The sequence below is a fragment of the Python bivittatus genome, unplaced genomic scaffold, assembly GCF_059951505.1.
Source record: "Python bivittatus isolate LINGU-HERP-01145 unplaced genomic scaffold, Pbiv_v1 ctg000590_np1212, whole genome shotgun sequence".
Taxonomy (NCBI): Eukaryota; Metazoa; Chordata; class Lepidosauria; order Squamata; family Pythonidae; genus Python; species Python bivittatus.
Window position 1 is genome coordinate 20,318,334 of NW_028277086.1, and position 23,028 is coordinate 20,341,361.

The window sequence follows — 23,028 nt, forward strand, 5'->3', positions numbered from 1 at the left end:
TACAACCCAAACAGCATATTGTGAACAACAACAAACATATGTTCAAAAAACAAATGCAATATACTGTAGTTCAAATTCTGGTTTTATTTTATTCCCAAAAATGTGGTAAGAAATTGCTAAAGAAAAAAAACTGGATTCATTTGCCAGCTGAGGAACTCATGCAAGTTAAATTATAAGATTTCAGACTTTACGAGATTTCTACACCAACCTTTCCTATACATCCCCTAAAGAGGCTTCAACTACAGGTAGTCCTCAACTTACAGCAACTGGGAAAGGCATTTCCGTCGCTAAGCGATGCAGTTGTAGAGTGAGACGTCACGTGACCGCATTGCTTAGCAATGGCAATCTCAGCACTCCCAGTTGCCATCAACTGAGAATCCTGGGTTGTTAAGTGAGTGCCCACCCCAATCTAAACCATTCTGGGCTTGATCCCTTCCAGCCCCGAGCCTCGGTAAGGTAAGGGACTGCCTCCAACTCCCCCCACCTGCCTATCTCCCCCCATCTCTGCCCTTTCAGCTGCCCTGCACCCTGCCTTGCAGGATGGCAAGTAGCACCTAAGCCATGGCTCACCAAAAAGCCATCTTGGCTGTACCCGCAGATCAGAACTGCCTGGGAATTGCAAGGAAATGATCCAGTGGAACTGAGCCAAACTGGGGTCTGACTTTGCCACCTCGCTCCTCCCTGTGCCTTCTTGCCCCTCTTCCCAAGCCTCATTTGCCTGTTGGGCTTTTCCAGGATAAAAACAGCAGTGCCCCCCCAACCCTAGCGTTAGTCTAAGCCTGCAGGCAGTTGCTTTCCTCCTTAAAAAAAATCTGCCGCCAAAGCAAGACCCGAAGGAATGAGACAAACTGAATGGGAGTCCAAGCTCCATACTTCCTGCCCCCATCCAACCCTCCAATTTGGAAGAAAGACAACAGCCAACAAGCATGCGAACGGGGGTTGCCAGCAGAGCAAACGCAGCCCCCCACGGAGGGCTCCATTTCCATAAGGACCACCACCACCACCTTCTTCGTCTCCCTGTCCAAGGGGAAAGCGCCTGCCCCTAAAAGGCCAAGCTCAGGTGTGGATTCAACTCCTACAAAATGCTTCCCAGTGCAAATGCTCTTTGATGCCTTTTCACACTGCAAAAAAAAAGTAAAAAGCAACTGTGGCTCAACTTCTCCGGCAAACACAAATAAGAACGCCAGTCAATGGGGAAGGCCAGAAGCCACATGTAGCAAGCATTCTCCGGAGAAGCTGAGCCAACTCCCAGCGCTTTCCCATCAGACAAAACCATTTTTGGCCTTCCTCACTCTCTGGCATTCTTATGAGTAAGATTAGGAAGTACAGGGACGAGCGGGGTAGCAAAGTCAGACCCCAGTTTGGCTCAGGTCCACTGGATCCTTTCCTTGCAATTCCCAGGCAGTTCCGATCCAGGGGTGCAGCCAAGATGGCTTTTTGGTGCTTGGGCTGGTTGCTGCCCTGCAAGGCAGTGTGCAGAATGGCCAAAAGGGCCGAGATGGGTGGGTGGGAGAGTTGAAGCGTGCCTGCAGTCGTAAGTGTGGGCAGACTGCCAAGAGCTTGAATTTTGATCATGTCACCGCAGGGACGCTGCAAAGGCCTTAACTTCAGGCACAGGTCATAAGTCCCTTAGTTCAGCACCACTGTAACTTTGAACAGTCATTGAACGGATGGTTGTAAGTCAAGGACTACCTGTAGTTCAGTAGGAAGCAATGCTCTAATCACAGGAAATGGACAATCTACCAGGAATCAATAAGGAGCAGCCAAGAAACAAACAATAGCAGAAGACAATCAGCAGTCTCTCTCTCTCCTTGGCTCTTCCCCTCTCTTTGCCTCCTCCATTTCCTCAGTCAAACTTCCCATCAAACTCCTGTTGCTTGCTTAGTGAACATGGCACACATGACACGCTGTTTAAAATTACTTATTTTAAAAGTATCCCATTTTTTAAATTAGTTTGTTCCCCATCTACCTAGACCAATCATTCTCTCTTTTAAATACAAATCACTTCCCTGTAAAGAAACACAAAAGTACATACATACATACATACATACACACACCTCTCTTTTCTTCCCAGCAGATACAACAAAGAAGAAGGATTATGGATGGAGGCGTGTAACAGGAAGAGGTAAATGGGCAGAAAAGAAAAAGGCACACATACATCCAATTTAGGTTTTACCAAAAGGGTCAAATCATGAGATTTTTTTCCAGACAATGATTAATCTTGGGCTAATCTTTAGAAAGTAGTCTATTCCTATAGCAAGCAAAAATATGGAATAAAATTCTAACACAATTCAGGAAAATATATTTAGAAAGAATTTAAATATTTCAGAGATATCCGAAAAGGACAACAATTGGAAGGGGCTTCTATAATACCAGCCAAAGACCGAAAAGCTTCTAATTTATGAATCAAGGGAATTACTTATAGTAATTCTGCCAACAAACAATCGCTAAGATAAATGGCAAACAGAAATAGATCAATTCATTAGCAGTACATAGGTGTCACACTGACCTATTTTCTAGACTTAAAGAAAAGGATTAGATCATAATTCTACTCCAACATATGGCAGTTTTTTTAATGCTTTTTTAATAACTTTCAAGAAGCATCATTTTGTTTCCAAATAAAGAAATAGTAAACTGCTTGGGTTTACTATTAGATTAACACAATGATGATACAAGTAGTCCTCGCTTAACAACCATTCAAAGTTATGATGGCCTTGGAAAAAGTGCTTTAGAGCACTTCTGGCCATTGTAAAACATAACACCACCGCCCCTCCGGTCACATGGCCACATTTTGGGTACATGGCAATTGGCTCGTATTTACGACCAGTTGCCAAGCGCCCTGCAATCATGTGATCGCCATCTGCAATCTTCTCTGCCAGCTTCCCCATTGGAAATTGTTAATGTCCTCTACCTCATAACTGGCCTAAGACAAAATCCAGATCTTATGCCTGACCCCCAGTATGGGTTGGGCCACTGATGACTGTCCCCACATGGGACAGGTCCATGGTTGCCATGGAGGAGCAGGCAGGGAGTCCTGCACCACCCTGGGCTCTACACCACCAGGTGGCAGACTGAAATCCCCAAGCACCAACAACTTCAAGGATTCTACAGCCAACTGAGTGTAGAGAGTAAAGAGAATGACCTTGATGGAGAGAAGGAAAATCTGTTACCAAGGAAACAAGCAGAATAAACATTACAGAAGCCCAGACAAGGGGGAAGGGGTATGAGAGTGTCTCAGACAGACACCCCCCAAATTCACATGAAGGTAAAAGAGAGAGGAGGAGAAGCACATTCAGACTTGCAAGATTCTGTTGCTATAGCCGATCTTAAAAGTAGTTTTAGGCACTCATGGCATGTATTCCTGTGACCTACCTTGCAGGGCTGACACCCACTGACAGAATCCAGCAGCAAAGGCAGGGTTCATTCTGGGCAGCAGGGAGGACTGTATACCAGCAGCAATCCCACCTGTCCCCTAGAACCCAGTTTCAACCAAAGCACACATCCAGTAATCTGAGGAGGAGTGCCTTTGAGAGCCTGCAAGGACTTATGGATAACAATAGCCACCCCTCCCTGAGAGTCTCATCTGATGCAAAGTCTGAAACCGAGGTGGGCACAATTCCAAACTTCCCCACTCCAGGCTCACCCCAGTCTCAGTTAGACATACCAGGTTGGCACCCTCATCCAGGATAAATCATGAATCAGGCCAGTTTTGTTACATACCAGTCTGGCATTCAGCAGCAGCAGAACCCAGGGCCACCAAGGATCCAATAACCAGCCATCAAGGGTAGAAGCTGATGGCTGGACAGTGTGATTGTTTTCAAGCAGTGGACCAAATGTCCCTAAATGCAACCTACCCCCAGATACCAGCCATACCTTCCTCTGTCCATCACTGTAGGGATGTTCCTGCCTGGCCTTTCAACTCCCCCACCCCACTACCATCCATCAGTCCCCCCTCCTCCAGGTCCAGGGCATACATACCCAAACATGCAGATTCACCCCACACACACACACACACACACACACATGCAAAGCCCCAAGAACCCACCCCAATCCACAGGGGACTCAATCCCCCTCTCAACCACACCTGCTTAAGCACTCAGTGGCCTAAAGAGGGGGCCTAACCCAGGCCCCACTCCCTGACCACCTACCCCTCCTAAACATGGGGAAATTCACACCACAGGATAAATTACTTTCTAAAGTAATTACATCACTTATGTTCTTTCCAGATATAAAAAATTACTAATATGAACTATTTCATTAGCAGCCAAGTTATTTGAAAACACTGCAGATACAAGCATGCCAACTTTTCATTCAGACACAACTGTGGAAAAAAGAGGGATTGAATTCATCATAGAAAATAAGTAATATTTCAGAATTTTAAAAATATGTCTATAAATGTTTTACCTGACACTACTCCTACTCCATCATCACAATCATAGTCTGAGATTTCACTATCACTTATTCTTTTGGATCCTGTAAAACAAACAAATAATTATAGGATTGATTATAGCTATTATAGTAAATGAGCGCTATATTTATTAAACTTTACTAGTAACATTAATAGAGATTGTTAATGTTGCATATATCCATTTATCTCCTATAAAATAAAATATTATTGTGAATACACAGAGAAAAATACTATTTCAAATATTAATTTGGTCAGTATAACACATATTGAAACAAGTCAGTAAAAACACCTTCTAAGTCCACTGCTGCACCTAAAAAACAGGCCACATAAGAAAAAAATATATTAGGTCGTGGCTTACCATTTTATCTGCTTGTACACAGAGAGATGGCCTAATATTTGTAACCAACCAAATATAACTTACTTGTCAAAAATAAGAGAGCTTTACTGCTCAGAAGCAGACAACATAATCCTCACTGGGGTTGCAAATATGATAGGAAAATATTTTTTAAAACTATATAGCTAATAAGTCACTAAAATAAACATATTTTATAAATAGAAGGTAATATATGCTCAATCATAATTGAAGGAGCAGGAATAACCTAAATATATTTATTTTTCTCCTATTATCCATGATGCAAATTTTCTTTGCTAGCTTTTATCATAGTCTAGTGATCTCTGCTTTGACACTGCTTATGATTAATGCTAACCATATTTTTTCATAACCTAGCATTTAAAGCTAGTTTGTATTTAGACTGAATAAAAGTCGAAGTTAAAAATATATAGTTAATATTATCTTATTAATGTTGATGTAACTACAATGTCAAACCATGTTTAAAGGTAGGTTCAGGGTAAGGATCTTAATATAAGAGCAAGAGAAATTACAGAGAAGGCAATATTTGATTCTTCAAATTGTCCTCAGTGTTTTTTCAGAATTGCTCATTCTTGGGGTGGTGAAACAGCACACTAAAAAAGTCAGAAGACAAAGAACTTCAACAGTAACCTTTATTATTAAAAACTAATTAGTAGAAAAAGACATCTTATCAAAGCCAAAACGGAGCAAGAAAAGCTTCAGCTGTGTGTGTTCAGTGGGTGAGGATTTAAACTGTGCAAGGACTGCCTTTCATTGCTGCAAGCAACTTCAGCATTTGGCTTCATGCTCCATGTTTTGTGCTTTCTTGCTCCTGTTTCCTGTTCTCAACCTTGGCACGTTCCTGACCAAGTCTCTGGCTTGTCCCATGGTGCTTTCAAGACACTGTGTGTTTTTTTCAGATTACAGACTAACTGGCCCAGTTTTATATCTCTTCCTCAGTTACCAGTAAGCTTGTTGTGCAAACATGCATTCTTCATTTGCCTTTTCTAACACCACTCCTGTTTTTCACTTCTCACATGCTCCTGCCTGCCTACACCCATAGTCTCCTTGGGCCTCTACCCCATCTTCCCCCTGCAGCTTCTGCAACCAAGCACTTACCAGTGTGTGTTCAGCTCCTGATACATCTGCAGGCCTCGCCATAATTGCACTGTTCCAGTATACACATTCTCCCTCACTTTCCACCAATGCTTCTCCTACCAAGCCCTTTCTTCAGCATATGCTTGGCTCCTAGTACTCTCTCAAGCTTCATACACAATCCCATGCATCAGCTTGCATGAGTTTTTCCCCCTCCAGTGAAGCCAGGACACAAAATTTGATCTGGATGGACAGGCAGATGTTGGGACAGGAGAAGGTAGTCTCTCAGATAACCAAGTCCAAAGCCATAAAGGGCCTTAAAGATGATAACCAGCACCTTGAATCACACCCAAAAATCAACTGATAACCACTGCAACTTCCAAAGCAGTGGTGTCATCCAAATACCCATCACTGCTTAGACTACTGCATACTGCACTAGCTATAGCTTCCAGATGTTCTTCAAGGGCAGCCCATCTAGACTGTGTTACCTCAGTCCAAACAGGAGATGACAAGGGAACACATTACTATTCGCAAGCTATCCCAATCCAGGAAAGATTACAATTGGTGCACAATATATACCTGTGCAAAAGTCCTACTAGCGACAGCTGCCATCTGTTCCTCAAACAGGAGCTGTAAGTTTAGGAGAAAATTGCAAGTCACTTCTTAGTGCAGGAATGCAACCAGAGCCAAAGATTGAATTTCTGGAATCATTTGGGCCACAAACCCAAAGCCCTTCTAAAAGACTGTTCCTCCCTACCCAGACTCTGACAGCTTCCAAGCACTGGGTTAGCATCCACTGTATAACCTGTTTGGCCTGCAGACAAGATGTAAAACTATCTTTATCATCAGAATATTGATGATACTGAACCCTGTGCTGGTGGGTAACCTCTCCCAGTGGCTTCATGTAGATGTTAAAAAGTGGAGAGAGATGAGATCCCTAAGCAACTCCACACAATAAAGGACTTTGAATAGATCTTTCTTCTCCCACCACCACTGACTGGGGCCAATCCTCCAGGAAGGAGGAGAACCTTGGTAAAACAGTGTCCCCTACTTCAATCCATCAGAAATTTCAGAAAGATACTATAATTGATTGTATCAAAAGCCGGTGATAGATCAAGGAGGAGCAGGGGTCCATATAATCTGTTTATTTTATGGTCCTTTATAGTTATAGGGCCACCACTTTTTCCACAACCTTTCCAAGAAAAGGAAGCTTAGAAATAGGTCTATAATTGTCCAAGACAGTTAGATCAAGTGAAGGCTTCTTGAGCTGGGGACACACCACCACCTCCTTCAGAGATTAAGGAAATACCCAGTCATTCAGATAAGCATGCATTACCACTTGGAACCAATCTCCTACTACCTCCCAAGAGGCTTTAACTAACTGTGATGGAATATGAGGGGGACCTTGGAAGACGGGGGGAAAAATGCCACCTAGGGAATGATCAGATAAAAGAGAAAGGAGTCCGCAACAGAGTAACAGCCGAAAAAAGAAACTTAGGAACGACGTGCCCTAACTACTCAGGCAGCAAATAAGGAGAGAGGGAGATTTGTACTTTCAGACTTGCAAGATTCTGTTAATGTAGCCTTACAATAAAGTAGAATTAGCTCACTTAGTCATGCTTCCTGTCTGGTTTACCTGGGAGGGCTGACATTAATCTTGCAAGTCTCTTACTTTCTTCTACTTCCTCTAAAGAGAGGAATTTTGAGAATGGCCTCCAATCCTCAAGGAGCCCCATTATCTGATTATCTGCCAGTTACATTGTTACAACACCAGCAGCAAGTAGACACACTGATGACCAATTTACAGAATGCCATGATGCAACTAGTGCAGAAACGGGGGCAGAATTTACATCAGCCTGCAGCAGCACAACTGGTAGTGGCTCAGCCAGAGCTCCTGTGTTCCCATGGGAGCTTGCTGGAGAAATTCGGAGGGGACCAGGATCAATTCCGGGCATTCATCACTCAGTGTGAAATGTTTATGGCAGGCAGACCGGTGGAATTTCCCACTGATTGCACCAAAGTGACTTTTGTGCTGAGCTTGCTGAAGGAAGCAGCAGCTAAGTGGGCAATACCATTGATTGAAGGGAACAATTTGGTGCTGGACAACTATCAAGACTTCATGCGTAAACTCAAAGGACACTTTGGGGATCACATACAGAGAATCATAGCTAGCCAAGGGATCTGAAAGCTCAAGGAGGGAGAGTAACACCATATATTTTGGACTTTAAATTACTTGCTGACAATGTAGGGTGGAACAACTTAGCCCTAATTGACCAGTTCAGGGAAGGGCTGGACAATGAACTAAGGGACAAGCTGGTGAGACAAGGCACTCAAATAACCTTGGTGAACTATATCAGCATTGTGTAATTATAGATGCCCGACTAGAAGAGGAGGCAGGGAAGGAACAGGAAGGACAAGAGATCCTACAATCTGTTTTTCACTATACCACCCCTCCCAATGGTCCCCCATGCAAATCAGGACAGCCAAGAGATCCCTGTCATCAGGACAGAAGCAAAGAAGACGGGATCAGGGGCTATGCTTTTACTGTGGGGCCCCAGGACAAATAGCAAGATCATGCCTGATAAAAGCACCAGTGGCTGTTATAGCAATAAGATGCAAAACTTGTAAATCAACACAGCACAAAACCAGCAAGTGCCCAGCACATTCCCAAACAGTCCCCCAGAGAAATTAAACTGGCTTCCCTCCCAGGAGCTCCAAAGGGGGGCCATCCACCATTTAAGGAGATTCAGACAGCCAACAAAAGGCAAGCATATCCTGTTATTGTTTCTTCAGAATCCAAGCAGAAGGTGGAGCTTTCTGCTCTCATAAGACTGGGGCAATCACTAATTTCATAGACGTAGAAATGGTACAGAAACTAAAGTTGCCAACCCAAGGTCTAGAAAACCCAATGGTAGTTGAAACTATTGACAGCCAGCCACTAAGGGCAAGACTGCAGCGCACAGTTCCTTTGCAATTGACAATCAAAGATCACACAGAGCTTATAACGCTCTATCTAACTGCCTCCTTGCAAGTTTCCATAATCTTGGGTATAGAAATGGCTTCAGCTGCATGACCCAGTTAATAAGTTGGGAGCAAGGGACACTCTCATTTCCCTCTCCTAAATGCCAACAACATCGCTTACAAGCAGTGAAAGCTTACCCCCCATTGCAGAACAAGGGAGGATCAGTGCTGCCATAAAAATATGCAGAATACACTGATGTGTTCAGGGAGGAAGAAGCATCCATGTTACCCCCACACTGGGCATGTGATTGCACCATCAATTTAAAGCCAGGGGCACAAATCCAAGCAAAAAGGCAGTATCCCTTGTCTACCCACGAGTTAACCATCCTCAAGGAATATCTAGATGCCAACATCAAAAAAGCCCTTCCAATTCACCAGCATCGGCACCCATGTTCTTTGTCCCCCCAAAATAAGGAGAAGCAGCAACCACACTGAAAGGAAAAGAGGGAGCCCACATGCCATTCATGATTATAAAGACCTGAACAGAGTGACTGTTAGAGACCATTATCCACTCCCACTTATCTCCAATCCACTGGACTGGCTACAAAAGGCACAGATCTTTATCAAACTAGACTTGAGAAGTGCTTACAACCTAATCAGAATGAAAGAAGGGCATGAGTATTTAACAGCATTTGGTATAAGATACAGAAAATATGAATACAGGTAGTCCTCACTTAACTACTATTCGCTTAATGATGGTTCAAAGCTACAGCAGCCTTGGAAAGGGTGCTTTATGGCCCGTAAAACACTTCCAGCCGTTGTAAAAGTCACGTTCCCCCCCCCCCACGGTCACATGGCTGTATTTCAGATGCTTGGCAACAGTTGCAAGCGCCCTGTGATCATGTCAATGGGGAATCCGGCAGTGAAGGTTGCAAGCAGAGGGGATGGAGGGGAGCTGAAATCCCTCTGCAGTCTGCAAGAACGGAATATGCCTCGGGAAAAAAGCCAGGTACTCATAATTGCTGTTAGCAGAATGCAACTACTTTCTCCATTTCCACAAAATGCTGATCCACAATTAAATACAGTAATAAAGTGAGTAAGCATATGGCACCTTCGATTTAACACCTAGAAATAGCACAAAGAATCTGTAATATATACAGGATATTATCACATTCCAAACATTAGGGATTTACAGATTGAGCGTGATTTGTTAATCTGCTGCTTTGAATTAAAGCATCAAATCTAATCAACTTGATTTTCCAATTGATTTCAATCAGACCAAATTTTGATTCAAATTAACAGAAAGTCAAGTTGATTTAATTTGATGCTTTAATACAAAACAGGAAATTGGATGTATTCATTTGCTGAATTGATTTGGGAAACAGGCATCCGATTCTATGATTTAACTTGATCTGTTGATTTCATTTAGACAAATAATATGACTCAGAGGTTCAAATTAATCAATTTCTAATCAAATTTCTGATTCAAAACTTCAAATAGTCTAGCAACAGTTACTAAGAAAAAATATTAATGCAGGAGCTATGATTATTATAAATGAGGTATGTTATTTATTGAGTAAATTTAAAAAGTCTGGTAGTTGGAGATTCATCTGTATGTATCATACCACTGTCAATAAAGGACACATTATCACTCAATAGTACTACAGCATCATATCAGTAAGGAATTTTAAGTTAAAAGTTAGTATATTGGTATAATTTTTAATTTTAACACAAACTGTCATAAAATACTATCAAAATATTAATATCAATACAATTATATTACCTTTACACAGAATCACAACAAATGAAATGTTAGAAAATAGTTCCATTTTTTAGCAAAATGTTTATGACACTAAGCAAGTACTGTAAGATTAGAAACAATGCAAGGATAAAGGCCTATTTCTGAAAACAGAATAAGAATCCAAAGAGCAAACAAGCAACTGAACTGGAGCACAAGAAATAGCAGAAACACATCAATAGCATTAAAAAAACTTGTCACAAGCAATAAATGGCATGCTTTTAAATTACCTGGATTATATGAATATGAGCCTTTATCTGGAAAACGTTAAAACGAAGGGATGTCAGAAAAAAATACATGAAGTTTTGACATGTAACAGAAATATTCTTAATTTGAAAGGCTGTGTATGACTAAGTGCAATTGCTATTTTTATTTGACAGAGCAGTCATGAATTATTAATTTTTTAGAACTTTTCAGTGCAATCCTATGTATATTTATGTCCAATGGCACTTACTCCATAATGATTTAGTGATCCTAATAATTTTTTTAAAACCCTCAGGGTGCTTCTTAGGTTATCTTTTTAACACAGAAAACTTCATTCTGTTAATTCTATTTGTTAGCCAAACTTTTGATTAATTCTTCCATTCAAGATTACAATGTGGAACAGAACAAGGTAAAGCCAGAATATCAGCATAATTCCTCAACTGGAATCAAAGGTCATTGATTCAATAATCTTATTTCCCCGTACAGTTTCCTACTGAATTATCAGGGTTTCTTTATTATTAACTTGCACTTGCAGTTCTCCCCTCATGTATTATCACTCCCTATTGCAAAATAATTTCCTCTTTCACTAACATCAGTATAGACATGTTCAGCACTCTGAATAATGTCTGCGAAAAGTTAGTGGTATCATCACAGAACTTAAATCTTTTTCCCTACAAAAGGCTGGCAGGGTTGGGGCGAGTCTGATATCCTGGGGAATGATATTCCAGAGGGTAGGACAGAACCCTACAGAAAAGGCATGCTTCCTGGGTCCTGTAAGATGAAATTGTTTAACAGAGTGGACCTGGAGTGCACCCAGTCTGCTGGAATGTACCAGGCAGGCAGAAACAATTGGAAATGTGAACTCCCTCAGATAAACAGGCCCTATGCCATGAAGGGCTTTATAGGTAACGACCAGCACCTTGAATTGCACCTGGAAGCCAACTGGCAAACAGTGCAGCTCATGTAGCAGTGATGACACGTGGGCATACCGAGAAGTGCCCCTTACTGCTTGCACCACTGCATTTTGTACCAGCTGTAGCTTCCCAATGGTCTTCAAGGTCAGTCCCACGTAGAGCGTATTGCAACAATCCAGTTGTACTGATTATACCACCCTGAACCAATGAATTTCAGAGAGATTCTGCTTTAACTCACTATAAAAGAGGCTGGGAAATTCCTATTATAGTTTCCAAGATTCTGTATTTACCCTGACCTAGCATTAAAGGCTCCTTACTGAAATCCATGTCATTCCTTCTTTATCTTGCCACTTATGTGGGGCTTCATAGGGTTCATTAAAAGTATTGTTCCTTTTTTAAAAAAAATACACGTAATGCCCAACTGTGGTTTAGACTCAGGATTAGGCACCTTTCGTTCTAATCATTTGCTTTTTTGTTTCATTTCCCTCTGCCATTTCTTTAAAATGAGGCAGGTTATAGCCTAAGTCTATCATAATTTGCCTCTACACCAGAGCTCAGCTCCCAATTCAAATTGTTTGCACTCTGGTATAGATACAAAGTCTTTGTGCAAAGGACAGCTTTACCTAATTCACATGCCATAGTAAGCCATGATTCACCCACACCAAAAATCAATCATATTATAGAAAAAGATTTTAAAATCTAGGGCTATAAGCTATGATGGAAAATTTGAACTACTCACTAATTATCCACTACTGAGCCAATTTTGGATCACTGTTCTTTCATTAAAATGCCTTATGATAAGTTTTAACTTCCTTGTTCCATATTAAATATATCCTACATCTCTTCTAAAAGGCTGAATTTCAAATGTGTCCTCCTAAATAATGTGCATAGGATGTAGCTTTGATAATCCATGAGTTACATTATATATTATAATAATACCAAATAAGCAGTCTATTCAAATGAGCAAATTAGCATAACATGCCCAAACTACCTATCCCACAAAAGAAGGCAAAAAATAAAAAGAAGCATGAAGCAGGAAAAAAAGTATGTAATTCCTTCTCTTCAATAAGTGTATGTTAATATGTTTTCCATTATGGGGATATTGTTGCTATATTTTACTTTATTTGGAATGATGCTCCATGTTGATCATTTCCCAAAACTGTTGAAAGTACAATTCAATAATTGCCTACATCCTTTTAATTCATACTACCTTTTCATATGAATAATACATCTGAAACAGAGCTAACAGTTCTCAAAGCTGTGGTCGGACTTTTAATTCAAATCAGTCCCAACCCGCATAGAAAAAGATCAGAGATACCAGAGTTGTAATCCAAGGGCAATGGGAAAAACACAAGTTGCCCAACCCTAATGCAGACCATTTAATAAATCCAAACAGCATGAAGTTTAAATAATAAAAAACGAAGTATACATGTGATTTGCATACTTTAAGAATACAAATGAAACTGTGTTGCATCATCAGCCAAAGTTCTGTACAGTCTAACATTCTATTTCTAATGATGGTCACCTAAATATTTTTAGAAAAGCACAATAAAGTGCTAGCAAACAGCACTTATTCTGTTCTATACTCTACAAGCAGTATGACTCTTACTACAAACATGTATTTATACTGTTCCTTTCCAGAGTCACACAGGTTTTATCTTCATGTACACCAGAGATTAAAATTCCAGGATTCTAGGATGGAACAACCACAAATTTTGTATCAGTGCATTCCAAAAGTTTATGTGTTCTGTGAAAAAATACTCTGTTCTGTTCCTACCACTTATCAATTTAACTGAAGAACTGGAGTTCTAAGTATTATGAGAATTAGAATAATTTATTTGATCATGGTAATTAGAAATTGACTAACAGTAATTTCAAGTCAAACAAAAAAATTACATCTTTGTCCCTAATTGGGAGGCTTTACTACAAGCTGCTACCAGTCTTATTTTGGTGCCTAAATACCTGTGGTAGGATCTGAATTTAGTTCTTGCTCCAACATCAGAGTTTAGAGCACCTTTTCTCAGCTGGGCTTCCTAGAACCCTAAGGTTAAACAAAAGTTCACTAGGGGTTCCATGAGATCATGTCTGGAAAAAAAAAAGTTTTGTTTTTTGAACGTCACGCATCACACAATACTAGCCCTTGAAGTGATGGAAATTTCTACACTCTGCAACTCAGCTGCTGGCCTACTGCTTTGCTGTTGTAAACATTATAAAATGTAGAGTGTGTAGGCTGGAAGTGAATTGTATTGTGAAGTTTTCATCTTTTTTGCAATTTTTATGCAGGGTTCCCTGAGACCTAAAAATGATTATAAGGATTCCTCCAGGGTAAAAGACTGAGAGAGTTTGGTTTAGAGACCAGAGCTCACATTCCATTCTTTACATACTGAATTGCTCGCCTGTATTTAATAGTTCATAATGTACTAACTTTAGATTTGTTTTTGTTTGCTTATTAAATCTATAGGCTGCCAAACTCCACTGTGATTTTGGGTGGTAAAATTTGCATATAAAGCAGACCAGTTTCATTTCAGCCTTAACAATATATAGAACCTGCTTTTGAGAACTCGATTAACCCAAAAAAGGATACCAAAAATCCTTGGGCATTTTAATATGGAAGTGAATACATGTGTTTTAGATAAACAAATTCAGCATTGCCATATAATAAAAAATATATTCTCATCCAACAAAATTCAGTGAAGTTGGAAATTAGATAACATTAAATTTCAACTGAGATTTGATGAAATGTTACTATCTGTTCAGTTTTATAAAAAGTGTAATATGTTCTCAGAGTACTGCAAAAGGGGAGAATAAATTAAAAATGAGATGAAATAATAGTTTAGATGAAAAAAAATAAAGTTAAAAATTAAATGGTGAGACAAAGCAATCCTATTTGTCAGTCAGAATACTGTGGCTGGACATGAAGAGGATGAAGTGACATCTGCAACTGAATAGCTTTGAAGCCTAGGAAGACAAACAGAAATGGGAATCTAACATAGGTTTCCTCTTCAGAGATTTCTCTGTAGTTTCAAGGGGAAAAGTCAAGGAATCCAATTGATCTTGGTATGATATTCAAAGGATTAAACCTGCTACCTAAAATCATATATTTATAATCATATTTAAAGATTTTAAGGAAGACATATTAGACATATTTGAGAAGGGAAGGAAAGTGCAATGTAAAAGTTTTAAAATTTATAAACAATACCCTAATCAAGGAACGACCAAGGAGAAAACCACACCCCCACCAACACTGGCAGGGTGAGCTACTGTATATAAACAGGGAGAAAACCCCACATTCACAAGCACTGATGATATTACCTAGTCAGGTAAAGAAAAATCTGCAATCAAACAACCAAGCTCAGAGAGCACCAAGGACTCCACAAATATGTTTCTGAATATAAAATGAATTCTCCACACTAGCTCTCCCAGATTCTAAAAAACGCAGTCAATATACTTAAATTAGTGTATACAAACAGAAGAGATACTAATTTATTATTGTATAAATTTGCAATCTAGAAGAAAATATTTTAAACATTCCATTCAGAAATGAACACAAATTAATAGTATTATATAACTTACTTTGCAACCTTCGTGTGGGGCTATCCCCATGAAGCTGTCGGCGTGGCAAATATGGGGAAGGATGGGGAAGTGGCAATGAGGACATATCATGAGTCTGAAGTTTGTACCAATGAGGTTCATCATCCAGCAGTGCTGTCTCTAATTCAATTAGAATCTAAAAAAGAGAATAAAATAGAACTATTCAAGTGCAACACATCATTTGCACTGTAACTGTTTTATAAAGTATATACTATGTGATATTTGCATATTTACTTAAGTTAGTGGAAACTGAATGGCTTCAAGTAGAGTTTCAAGGTATATATAAGAGATCACTAACAGGAATATGGGATGATTCAATGTGATGCAGTATTGTTCATTGTAGAATTGATTGTATCTTTGTTGTCTGTGGAGGTAACATCAAATATGGATTCCTTGTAAATAATAAATAGCATTGACTACCTCTCCTAAAAATTCACTTTCTTCCTCTCGAACTCGTGCTTGGTCCCAAAGAGTAATTTCCAACATTCGCTCTCGAAATTCTCTCCGATGAACTGGAGAATAAATGAATGTTTGGTTCCACTTGGGTTCCAATGTTTTTTTTACTGTTTTTGTTCTTCTTTTATTTTTATCACTGTAATTAAGAAATACACGTTAAAGATGTTGATATTACAAAGAATCATAAAAATCATATTTTTAATGGGAAGGATGAGTTTCGTTCCTTTTGCATAATTCCTGAAACTGGGTTTCATTTCTGAGATGATTACTCTCATTTCTTACTCCACAATATTTTTTATTAATAGTTGCTATTTCAATACCAATTATAGAAAATCCTGATTAGTACAAATAGGATATTGTAAACAAAATCAGCATGCTCATAACCCTGTCATTTAATTACTTTTACCTGTTCTGCACTTTGATCCAAAATTCAAGGAGAGGTGTTGTTAGGAAAGTTATTGTCAATGTCAGAAGGGATATTCATAAATTGCTCCTCTTCAGTAGTAGTTAGTGTACAAGCTATCAGTTTATGCATTGAAAAAGTTCACTAACTTCACACAGACTTCTACAAATATTCTAAAGACTGTGGATATGCTACTACACACCACACTGGTTGAGATGCTAGAGACCCATGAATATTTCCAAGATAAGCTGAACTCAACTACCAAAACAATAGTGATAATGGATTGCCAACAGACTGTCACATGATCAATAGGTGTCAGCTGCTATATTCTGCAGAAATTAGAGTTTTGTCTTTTTCATTTGACTAAAAACCTCAATCCACAAAATACACTATATTTTAATCAAAAAAGTTATAAGACATTAGCATTGTGACATAATGACAGATTTTAGTAGATAAATTGAAACATTTTATAAAATAGATATGCAAGTATTAAAAGAGTTCATTTCGAAATAACATTTTACAAATAATTTAAATACATTATTGTAACTGACAGAAATACTACGCCTGCGCTAAGAAAATAAAACAGCTAGAAAAGAAATTAATATGTTTAGTAATGTTCAAAAGTCTAAGCTCAACTATTATACCTGAAGCAAAATTTATTTTAAAAAAAAACAACCCTGTGCCCAACCTTGAGAACCCTCTACTTTGAGAACCCCTAACCAGAAAGATAACTCAACATATGAAATGGGAACACTTAAAAAACAGATTGTAACTGCAACATTTAAAGCCAAACTGGGAAGTGTCAATATAAATAGAGGTCAGAATGAGAAACTGCTATGTTTAAGGAACATTTCAACATCAAGCAAACTTTTTGTTAAATAAATATAACTTATTACTTAAAATTTATCTCAAAATATTTAACCGAACAGTTCTAACTCATTACAGAGTAAGACGCTTTGAAGAAGAATTAATGATTAATTTAAGTAGTACTTTATGGGCCTCAGGGTGAAAATAAAGTATACTTATAGAAGAGCAAGCTTGGCAATGACCATTTGGCAAACACAGTAAAACTGATTTCTAAAAATCAGCAAAAAGGTTATGAAAAATAACTGTACTACAGACTTCTTAAAAAATAAGAGATTATTTTTTAAGAGAAACAGGAAATGGAAAAAATAAGAGAAACAGGAAAGGAAATCCTTTTGCCTCTCCTTCCTTCCTTCCTTCCTTCCTTCCTTCCTTCCTTCCTTCCTTCCTTCCTTCCTTCCTTCCTTCCTTCCTTCCCTCCCTCCCTCCCTCCTTCTACATTTTTTTCCTCTACTTGAGGTTGAGCTTTGGCAAAGAGTACCATACAACCCTAGATTCTACAAGCTTTGCAACAAGCTTTGAAATCTTCAATGTGCTAATCCCAGGGGATAAAAGCAAAGTCTCCCACTAAGCATCCCTTCAGGCCAAAGACAGTGTTTCATGATGATTTCAAGACCAGAATGTGTTATTGATTTGGGAAATGAAGTAGTATGCCTTGGAACTATTCAATAGTCATTGTCCCCTGCAATAAACTTGTTACATTGTAGACATGATACTTAAAGACAATAATCGGAGGAAGCACATCAGTATGTCTCATTTATATATTTATTTATTTTATTCATTCATTCATTTATTCACTCCCCTTAACTTAAAAGGTTAAATGAAGGATATGGCAATCATTCATTATTATTAATAGATCAGCCCTTATAAAATCCTTTAATATTTAATATATGTGTATCATTTTATACATATAGGTACATTCTGTGCTTATCATTCAGATATTATTTCTCACAAAAAATCAGTTATAACAATTCCCACCAGGAAATTACATCTAATCATAGTTATTAGTTTTTTCCACAGACTATATGTGGTAATTTCTGTTAACTCAATTAAGCTTTTTGTTCATGCTACCTTCTGTCAGGAAGAAAGTAAATCTTAACATAGGGATTCCTTGGTCTCCCATCATCTCTTGAAGGAAGATCCTTTGCTCCCAATATTGTGACTATCAACTGATGGCCAACTTTGTCATACCACAACTTTATCTGTAAAGAGAAAATATGCATTAGGCACATTTTAAAAAATATAATGTAAAATAAATAAATGTAAGATAAATGAAATGCTTAATCTACACTGTATTTTATTACTGCAATGAATAAGTTATTTCTAATTTTGCTGTCTGACAGTGTAAGCCTATGTATGCCTACTCAGAATTAAGTGCCACTGAGTTTTAAAAGGGGTTACTCCCAGGTGAGTTTGAGATAAGATTCCACTTAAGGCACAAAATGGGAGTTATACTATATTAAATGTTTTGTACTATATAAAAGTACATTATATACTATAATAAATGAAAAATGCTTTGTTTAACCATTTAATTTGCCTTTCACACAAAGATATGCTTAGTATTACTATTTATTTCTAATACTTGAGTCTACACATAATATTGTATTTATTAGTGAAATCTTACTAGTTGTTGAAATTTTCATTGAGGAATGTGCAAGATTTTTGGAATTTAAAAGTAATTTTATGAGAGGAGTGGGGAGATCTTGGAAGTTTAGTGATTGGTCAGCTACATGCAGCAATCTGGCTGCCAAACTCTGCTAGATGATACAAATCCATTAAAAATGATAGGCTGGAAATCTTATTTTATATTATATATGAAATAAGGTTAGGAACTCCATGGACCTTTTCACAATACAATCAGTTATCTGCTAAAATTATTTTATAGAAGTCTTCTACAAGTATATAGTTACCATTTTACTGCCACATTCCATACACTGAAAGTATTATTTAATCCCTTGAATACCTCTGGATTTTTTTCCTCTGAAATCTTATAAAGTAATTTCAGTTCCCAAATTTGGAATAGCTTAAAATCCATGTAGAGATGTAAACAAATAGTTATTCTAGCCTAAGCATTATGCATACCCAACTCATTTCTGTTCAGAAGATAGAAAAATAATATTTTAAAGTCAGACTACCATACAGATCTTTCCTGTTCTACAATTATTATAACCAAATACAGGATGAAAAAGAAGTTTATCACTTGCTCCACTAAGATAATTGCTGGTTTTGAATGAAGCAGAAGTTTTCTCCATAGACTGCTGAATCTTTCCTACACTATGTGGAAAAAGATAACCATATTTGGCCATGACACTCTTAATTTGATTAACTGGTTATTTTCATTAATATGAAAATATTATAATTCCAGAATGTTTTGGTCCAATAGGAGTGGTTGTCTTCGTAGATAATCAAAATAAGTCAATAATTCTTAATTTCAGCTCAGTTATTGTGCTATATATGCTCAAATGTAGCCTGATTTTACTAACATCCAAGAAAGTGGCTTGTAATAGTATACTTATATTTCTCAGGGACTATTTTTGGTGGGTTAAACTGCTCAATTAAACTGGATTTATTAGGAATTGAACTGCAATTGTCTGCATATATCTTGTTTAAATTCAAATCTATAAATATTACAAAAACAAGTAATGTTCCATGTACAAAATAAAAGAAAATCAGAAGGAAAACATGCAGCAAAGCAAAATAAGCATAATGACATTCTTATACAATCTACAGGTGGGTTAATCTACAGTTTCTTAAGGAATTTCTGAGAAAAGGCAAACAATTTGTACCCAAATAAAACAGGCAAATATAATCAACGCTAAAAATCACAAAAATGTTTTATAATTATTCTTATTTTCAGAATTTCGACTAACATCTTAAAATGCCTGCAGATGCAAATTTCTTAGATGAGGACATAATTATTTGCCCATCTTCTCAAGTAAATGTGCTCATTTAGAAAATGCAAAAAAAAAAAAAAGAGTGATTTAAAGAGACATCAACTTTAATATACAAGGACAAGTATCAAAAGTACAAGATCACATATCGTTATTTCAAGGTACACAATTACGCAAGAGTTGCAGAGTTATTATGACTATTAATGTCAATGAATGTCTATGCCTGTTTAAATATAGATAAAGACAAAACTAAAAGCTATTTGTCTCTTTAAATTTCAATGTAGAGTTCTGTTATCCATGCAATACTATTCAAGCTGTACACAAGACAATATGACATTTGTTAAGATGGTCTAAAACACATTCAAAAATTAAAATGGGAAAACGGACCAACTGTGACATTTTCCTACTATCCATTTTCCAAGAAAACAACAACAACCAAAAAAACCCCCAAACAAACAAACTTTAGTTTCTGTCAGGCAGATTAAGCCTTTACCTGAACCCTAGGAACAAAAGGCGCTGTTCTTCTACTAAGGCTTTGGCTCTGGTAAGCAAAATTAAAGAAAAAGCAATAAAACAAAGCCAAAAAGACAACACGCTAGAAACTAAAAGACCAAAATTAAAACAAGGACACACAAACACATTTATTTAAAAGCAAGTGTTAAAACTCAGTCTATCTGCAAATGTATTATTAAAACTGTAAACCATCTTCATGTTCCTCTATCAATGATTTTTATCTGACGTGTTTCACATTGTGACTGGCATATCCTAAAAACGGGTTTGTCCTTATTCGCAGTTGTTTAATATTCAGGTCCTTTCCAATGCCCTTTACTAAGAGACTTTCCTATGTACAATGCATGTTAAAATAAAGCCACTTAAAAGACAGTATGACATACATTTATAACCCCTTAACTGAGAGTAAATCCCATTAATCTCAGTTGGTCTTGTGTATTCATGAAATACAAATGAAAATACCTCAGTTTACCCTTACTGCTGGCCCTTAAAATGATTTCATAGTGAAATTCTGTATGGGGTCTTACTGGCTGTTTTCAATGAACTAATTTTATTCTAACACACTACCAGTTAATGTGCTTTGCTTTAATAGTTTCAAAGGAGTGGTACAATTTATTATACTGAGCCACTTCTTGGATTGTAAAAATGCATTTCATTAGCTCACTTTAATTATCTCTGGGTTATTAAAAGGTCATCTTCATACTCTTGTACCTTCTCATTAGAAGCATGAGAAAATCAATAAATTGTTAATCATATTTCAGGCAGAATCTTAAACATATTTATTATAATTTCTGTATTACTGTATATATTTCTCTCCTATTTGTGTACATATTTCCTTATAATTTTTTTTGGAAAAAATAAGGAAATGAATTCTTCACAAAGCTCAAAGTAATTTATAACTGAGCATCCACAAGAGGATATCATACATGTCATGAGGTCATCACACACAAGATGAAAATTGGATTCTATATATGATGTGCCTTACACAAATTGTGATTCACACAATTTGTACAATGATATCATGTCATGTATGACATCATTGTGGCTTCCATTAGGCACCTATGGATTTATACCACTGTCCATTTATTTTAGAGTCCAAGAACCACTTTAAAAAAAGCTGCTTTGCAATATATTGTTAGTTCCAAAAGTCACACTGGGAAATCCTCTGCATATTCTATGGCTTCTCTGTTTGGAATGTTTTCTTTCTCCTTTTCATTTGGAGGAGCAAATAATAGGTCCAGAGTACTAGAAGCTGAGTGTCCTGGCAACAATACATAATACTCATAGCATGAAATAAAGGAAAATTAGAAGCATAGACAGAGGCATAGTATGAAATAAAGGAAAACTAAGGCATGGGTTTTCAAACTGTGGGTTGCAACTCTCTAAGGGGTCCTGAGCCAAATTTAGAGGTACTGCAAATCCCAGATCCACAAGGGGAGCAGGAACTGCATGGGCTGGAAGGATGGGAAGAGGCAGGCAGGCAGGCAGGCAGGCAGGCAGGCAGGCAGGCAGGCATCAAATCAAATCAAATCAAATCAAATCAAATCAAATCAAATCAAATCAAATCAAATCAAATCTTTACTGCAGCCATAAAACCAGCAGTCAGATACTGTGATGTAATATGAGAGTGACCTTGGAAGATGGGGGGAAGAGATGCTGCCTAGGGAACAGTCAGACAAAAGGGGGAGAAACCCACAACAGAGTAATGGGCAGAGAAAGAAGCTTAAAAAGGATCTGCCCTAACTAATCAGGTGGTAAAAAGGAGCGGCGGGAGATTTGTACTTTCAGACTTGCAAGATTCTGTTAATGTAGCCTTACAATAAAGTAGAATTAGTCATCTGGTTGTTTCCTGGCTGGTTTACCTAGGAGGGCTGACAGATACAAACAATAAGAAATTGTTATAAGAAATTAATACAATTTTTCGAACACAAGGAGAGATGGATTATGCATATGGAGGAACACAATTGGGCAACCTGGGAGATTATATCCAAATGATGGTAGGACAAGAGAAACAGCAAAGAGAACTCATCCTATGCCAGGGAACCTCTTCAGGATAGGATGGATAAAAGTCATCTGGAATTTCTTATATAGAGAGTAATATAGGAGCATATGGCCCAAAGATTCTACAGGTAGTCCTCGCTTAACGACAATAATTGGGACCAGAATTTCCATCACTAAGCAATGCAGTCGTAAAGTGCAACATCATGTGAATGTATCGCTTAGCGACAGCAATCCTGGCAATCCCTGTTGCCATTGTTAAGCGAAGACAGTGGGGAAGCTGGCAGGAAGTTGCAAATCCCAGGTGGCTCACAAGCAGGCTGGCGAGCAAGTAAGTGGCTGCTGCCATGTCGGGGAGAGGGTGCAGGTGGCCAGTGAGGTGCAGCATGAGTGCAGCCAGGCTGGGGGTGGCTGCTACTGGATGTGGGAGATTTACCGGAGCAAACTGTGACCTTCCCTGCTGGCTTCCTCATTGATTTTGCTTGTGGGAAGCCGCCAGGGAAGGTCACAAATGGCGATTACTTGACCATGGGATGCTGCAACTGTCCTAAGCGTAAGCCAGTTGCCAAGTACCCAGATCACAATCA

General features: G+C 38.2%; 1 protein-coding gene across 7 annotated transcripts in view; it reads right to left on the minus strand.

Moving 5' to 3' along the window:
- Window positions 1-23,028, minus strand: part of RIMS2 (regulating synaptic membrane exocytosis 2) — a 350,682-nt gene that overhangs the window by 147,644 nt on the left and 180,010 nt on the right. For all 7 annotated transcript variants that reach the window (XM_088149058.1, XM_088149054.1, XM_088149056.1 and 4 more), the window contains 5 exons: window positions 20,427-20,474; window positions 18,114-18,244; window positions 15,740-15,911; window positions 15,302-15,455; window positions 4,405-4,473 (listed from right to left, as the gene is read on the minus strand). In XM_088149058.1, the coding sequence (XP_088005184.1) occupies window positions 4,405-4,473; window positions 15,302-15,455; window positions 15,740-15,911; window positions 18,114-18,244; window positions 20,427-20,474 (574 nt within the window). The remainder of the gene's footprint in view (window positions 1-4,404; window positions 4,474-15,301; window positions 15,456-15,739; window positions 15,912-18,113; window positions 18,245-20,426; window positions 20,475-23,028) is intronic.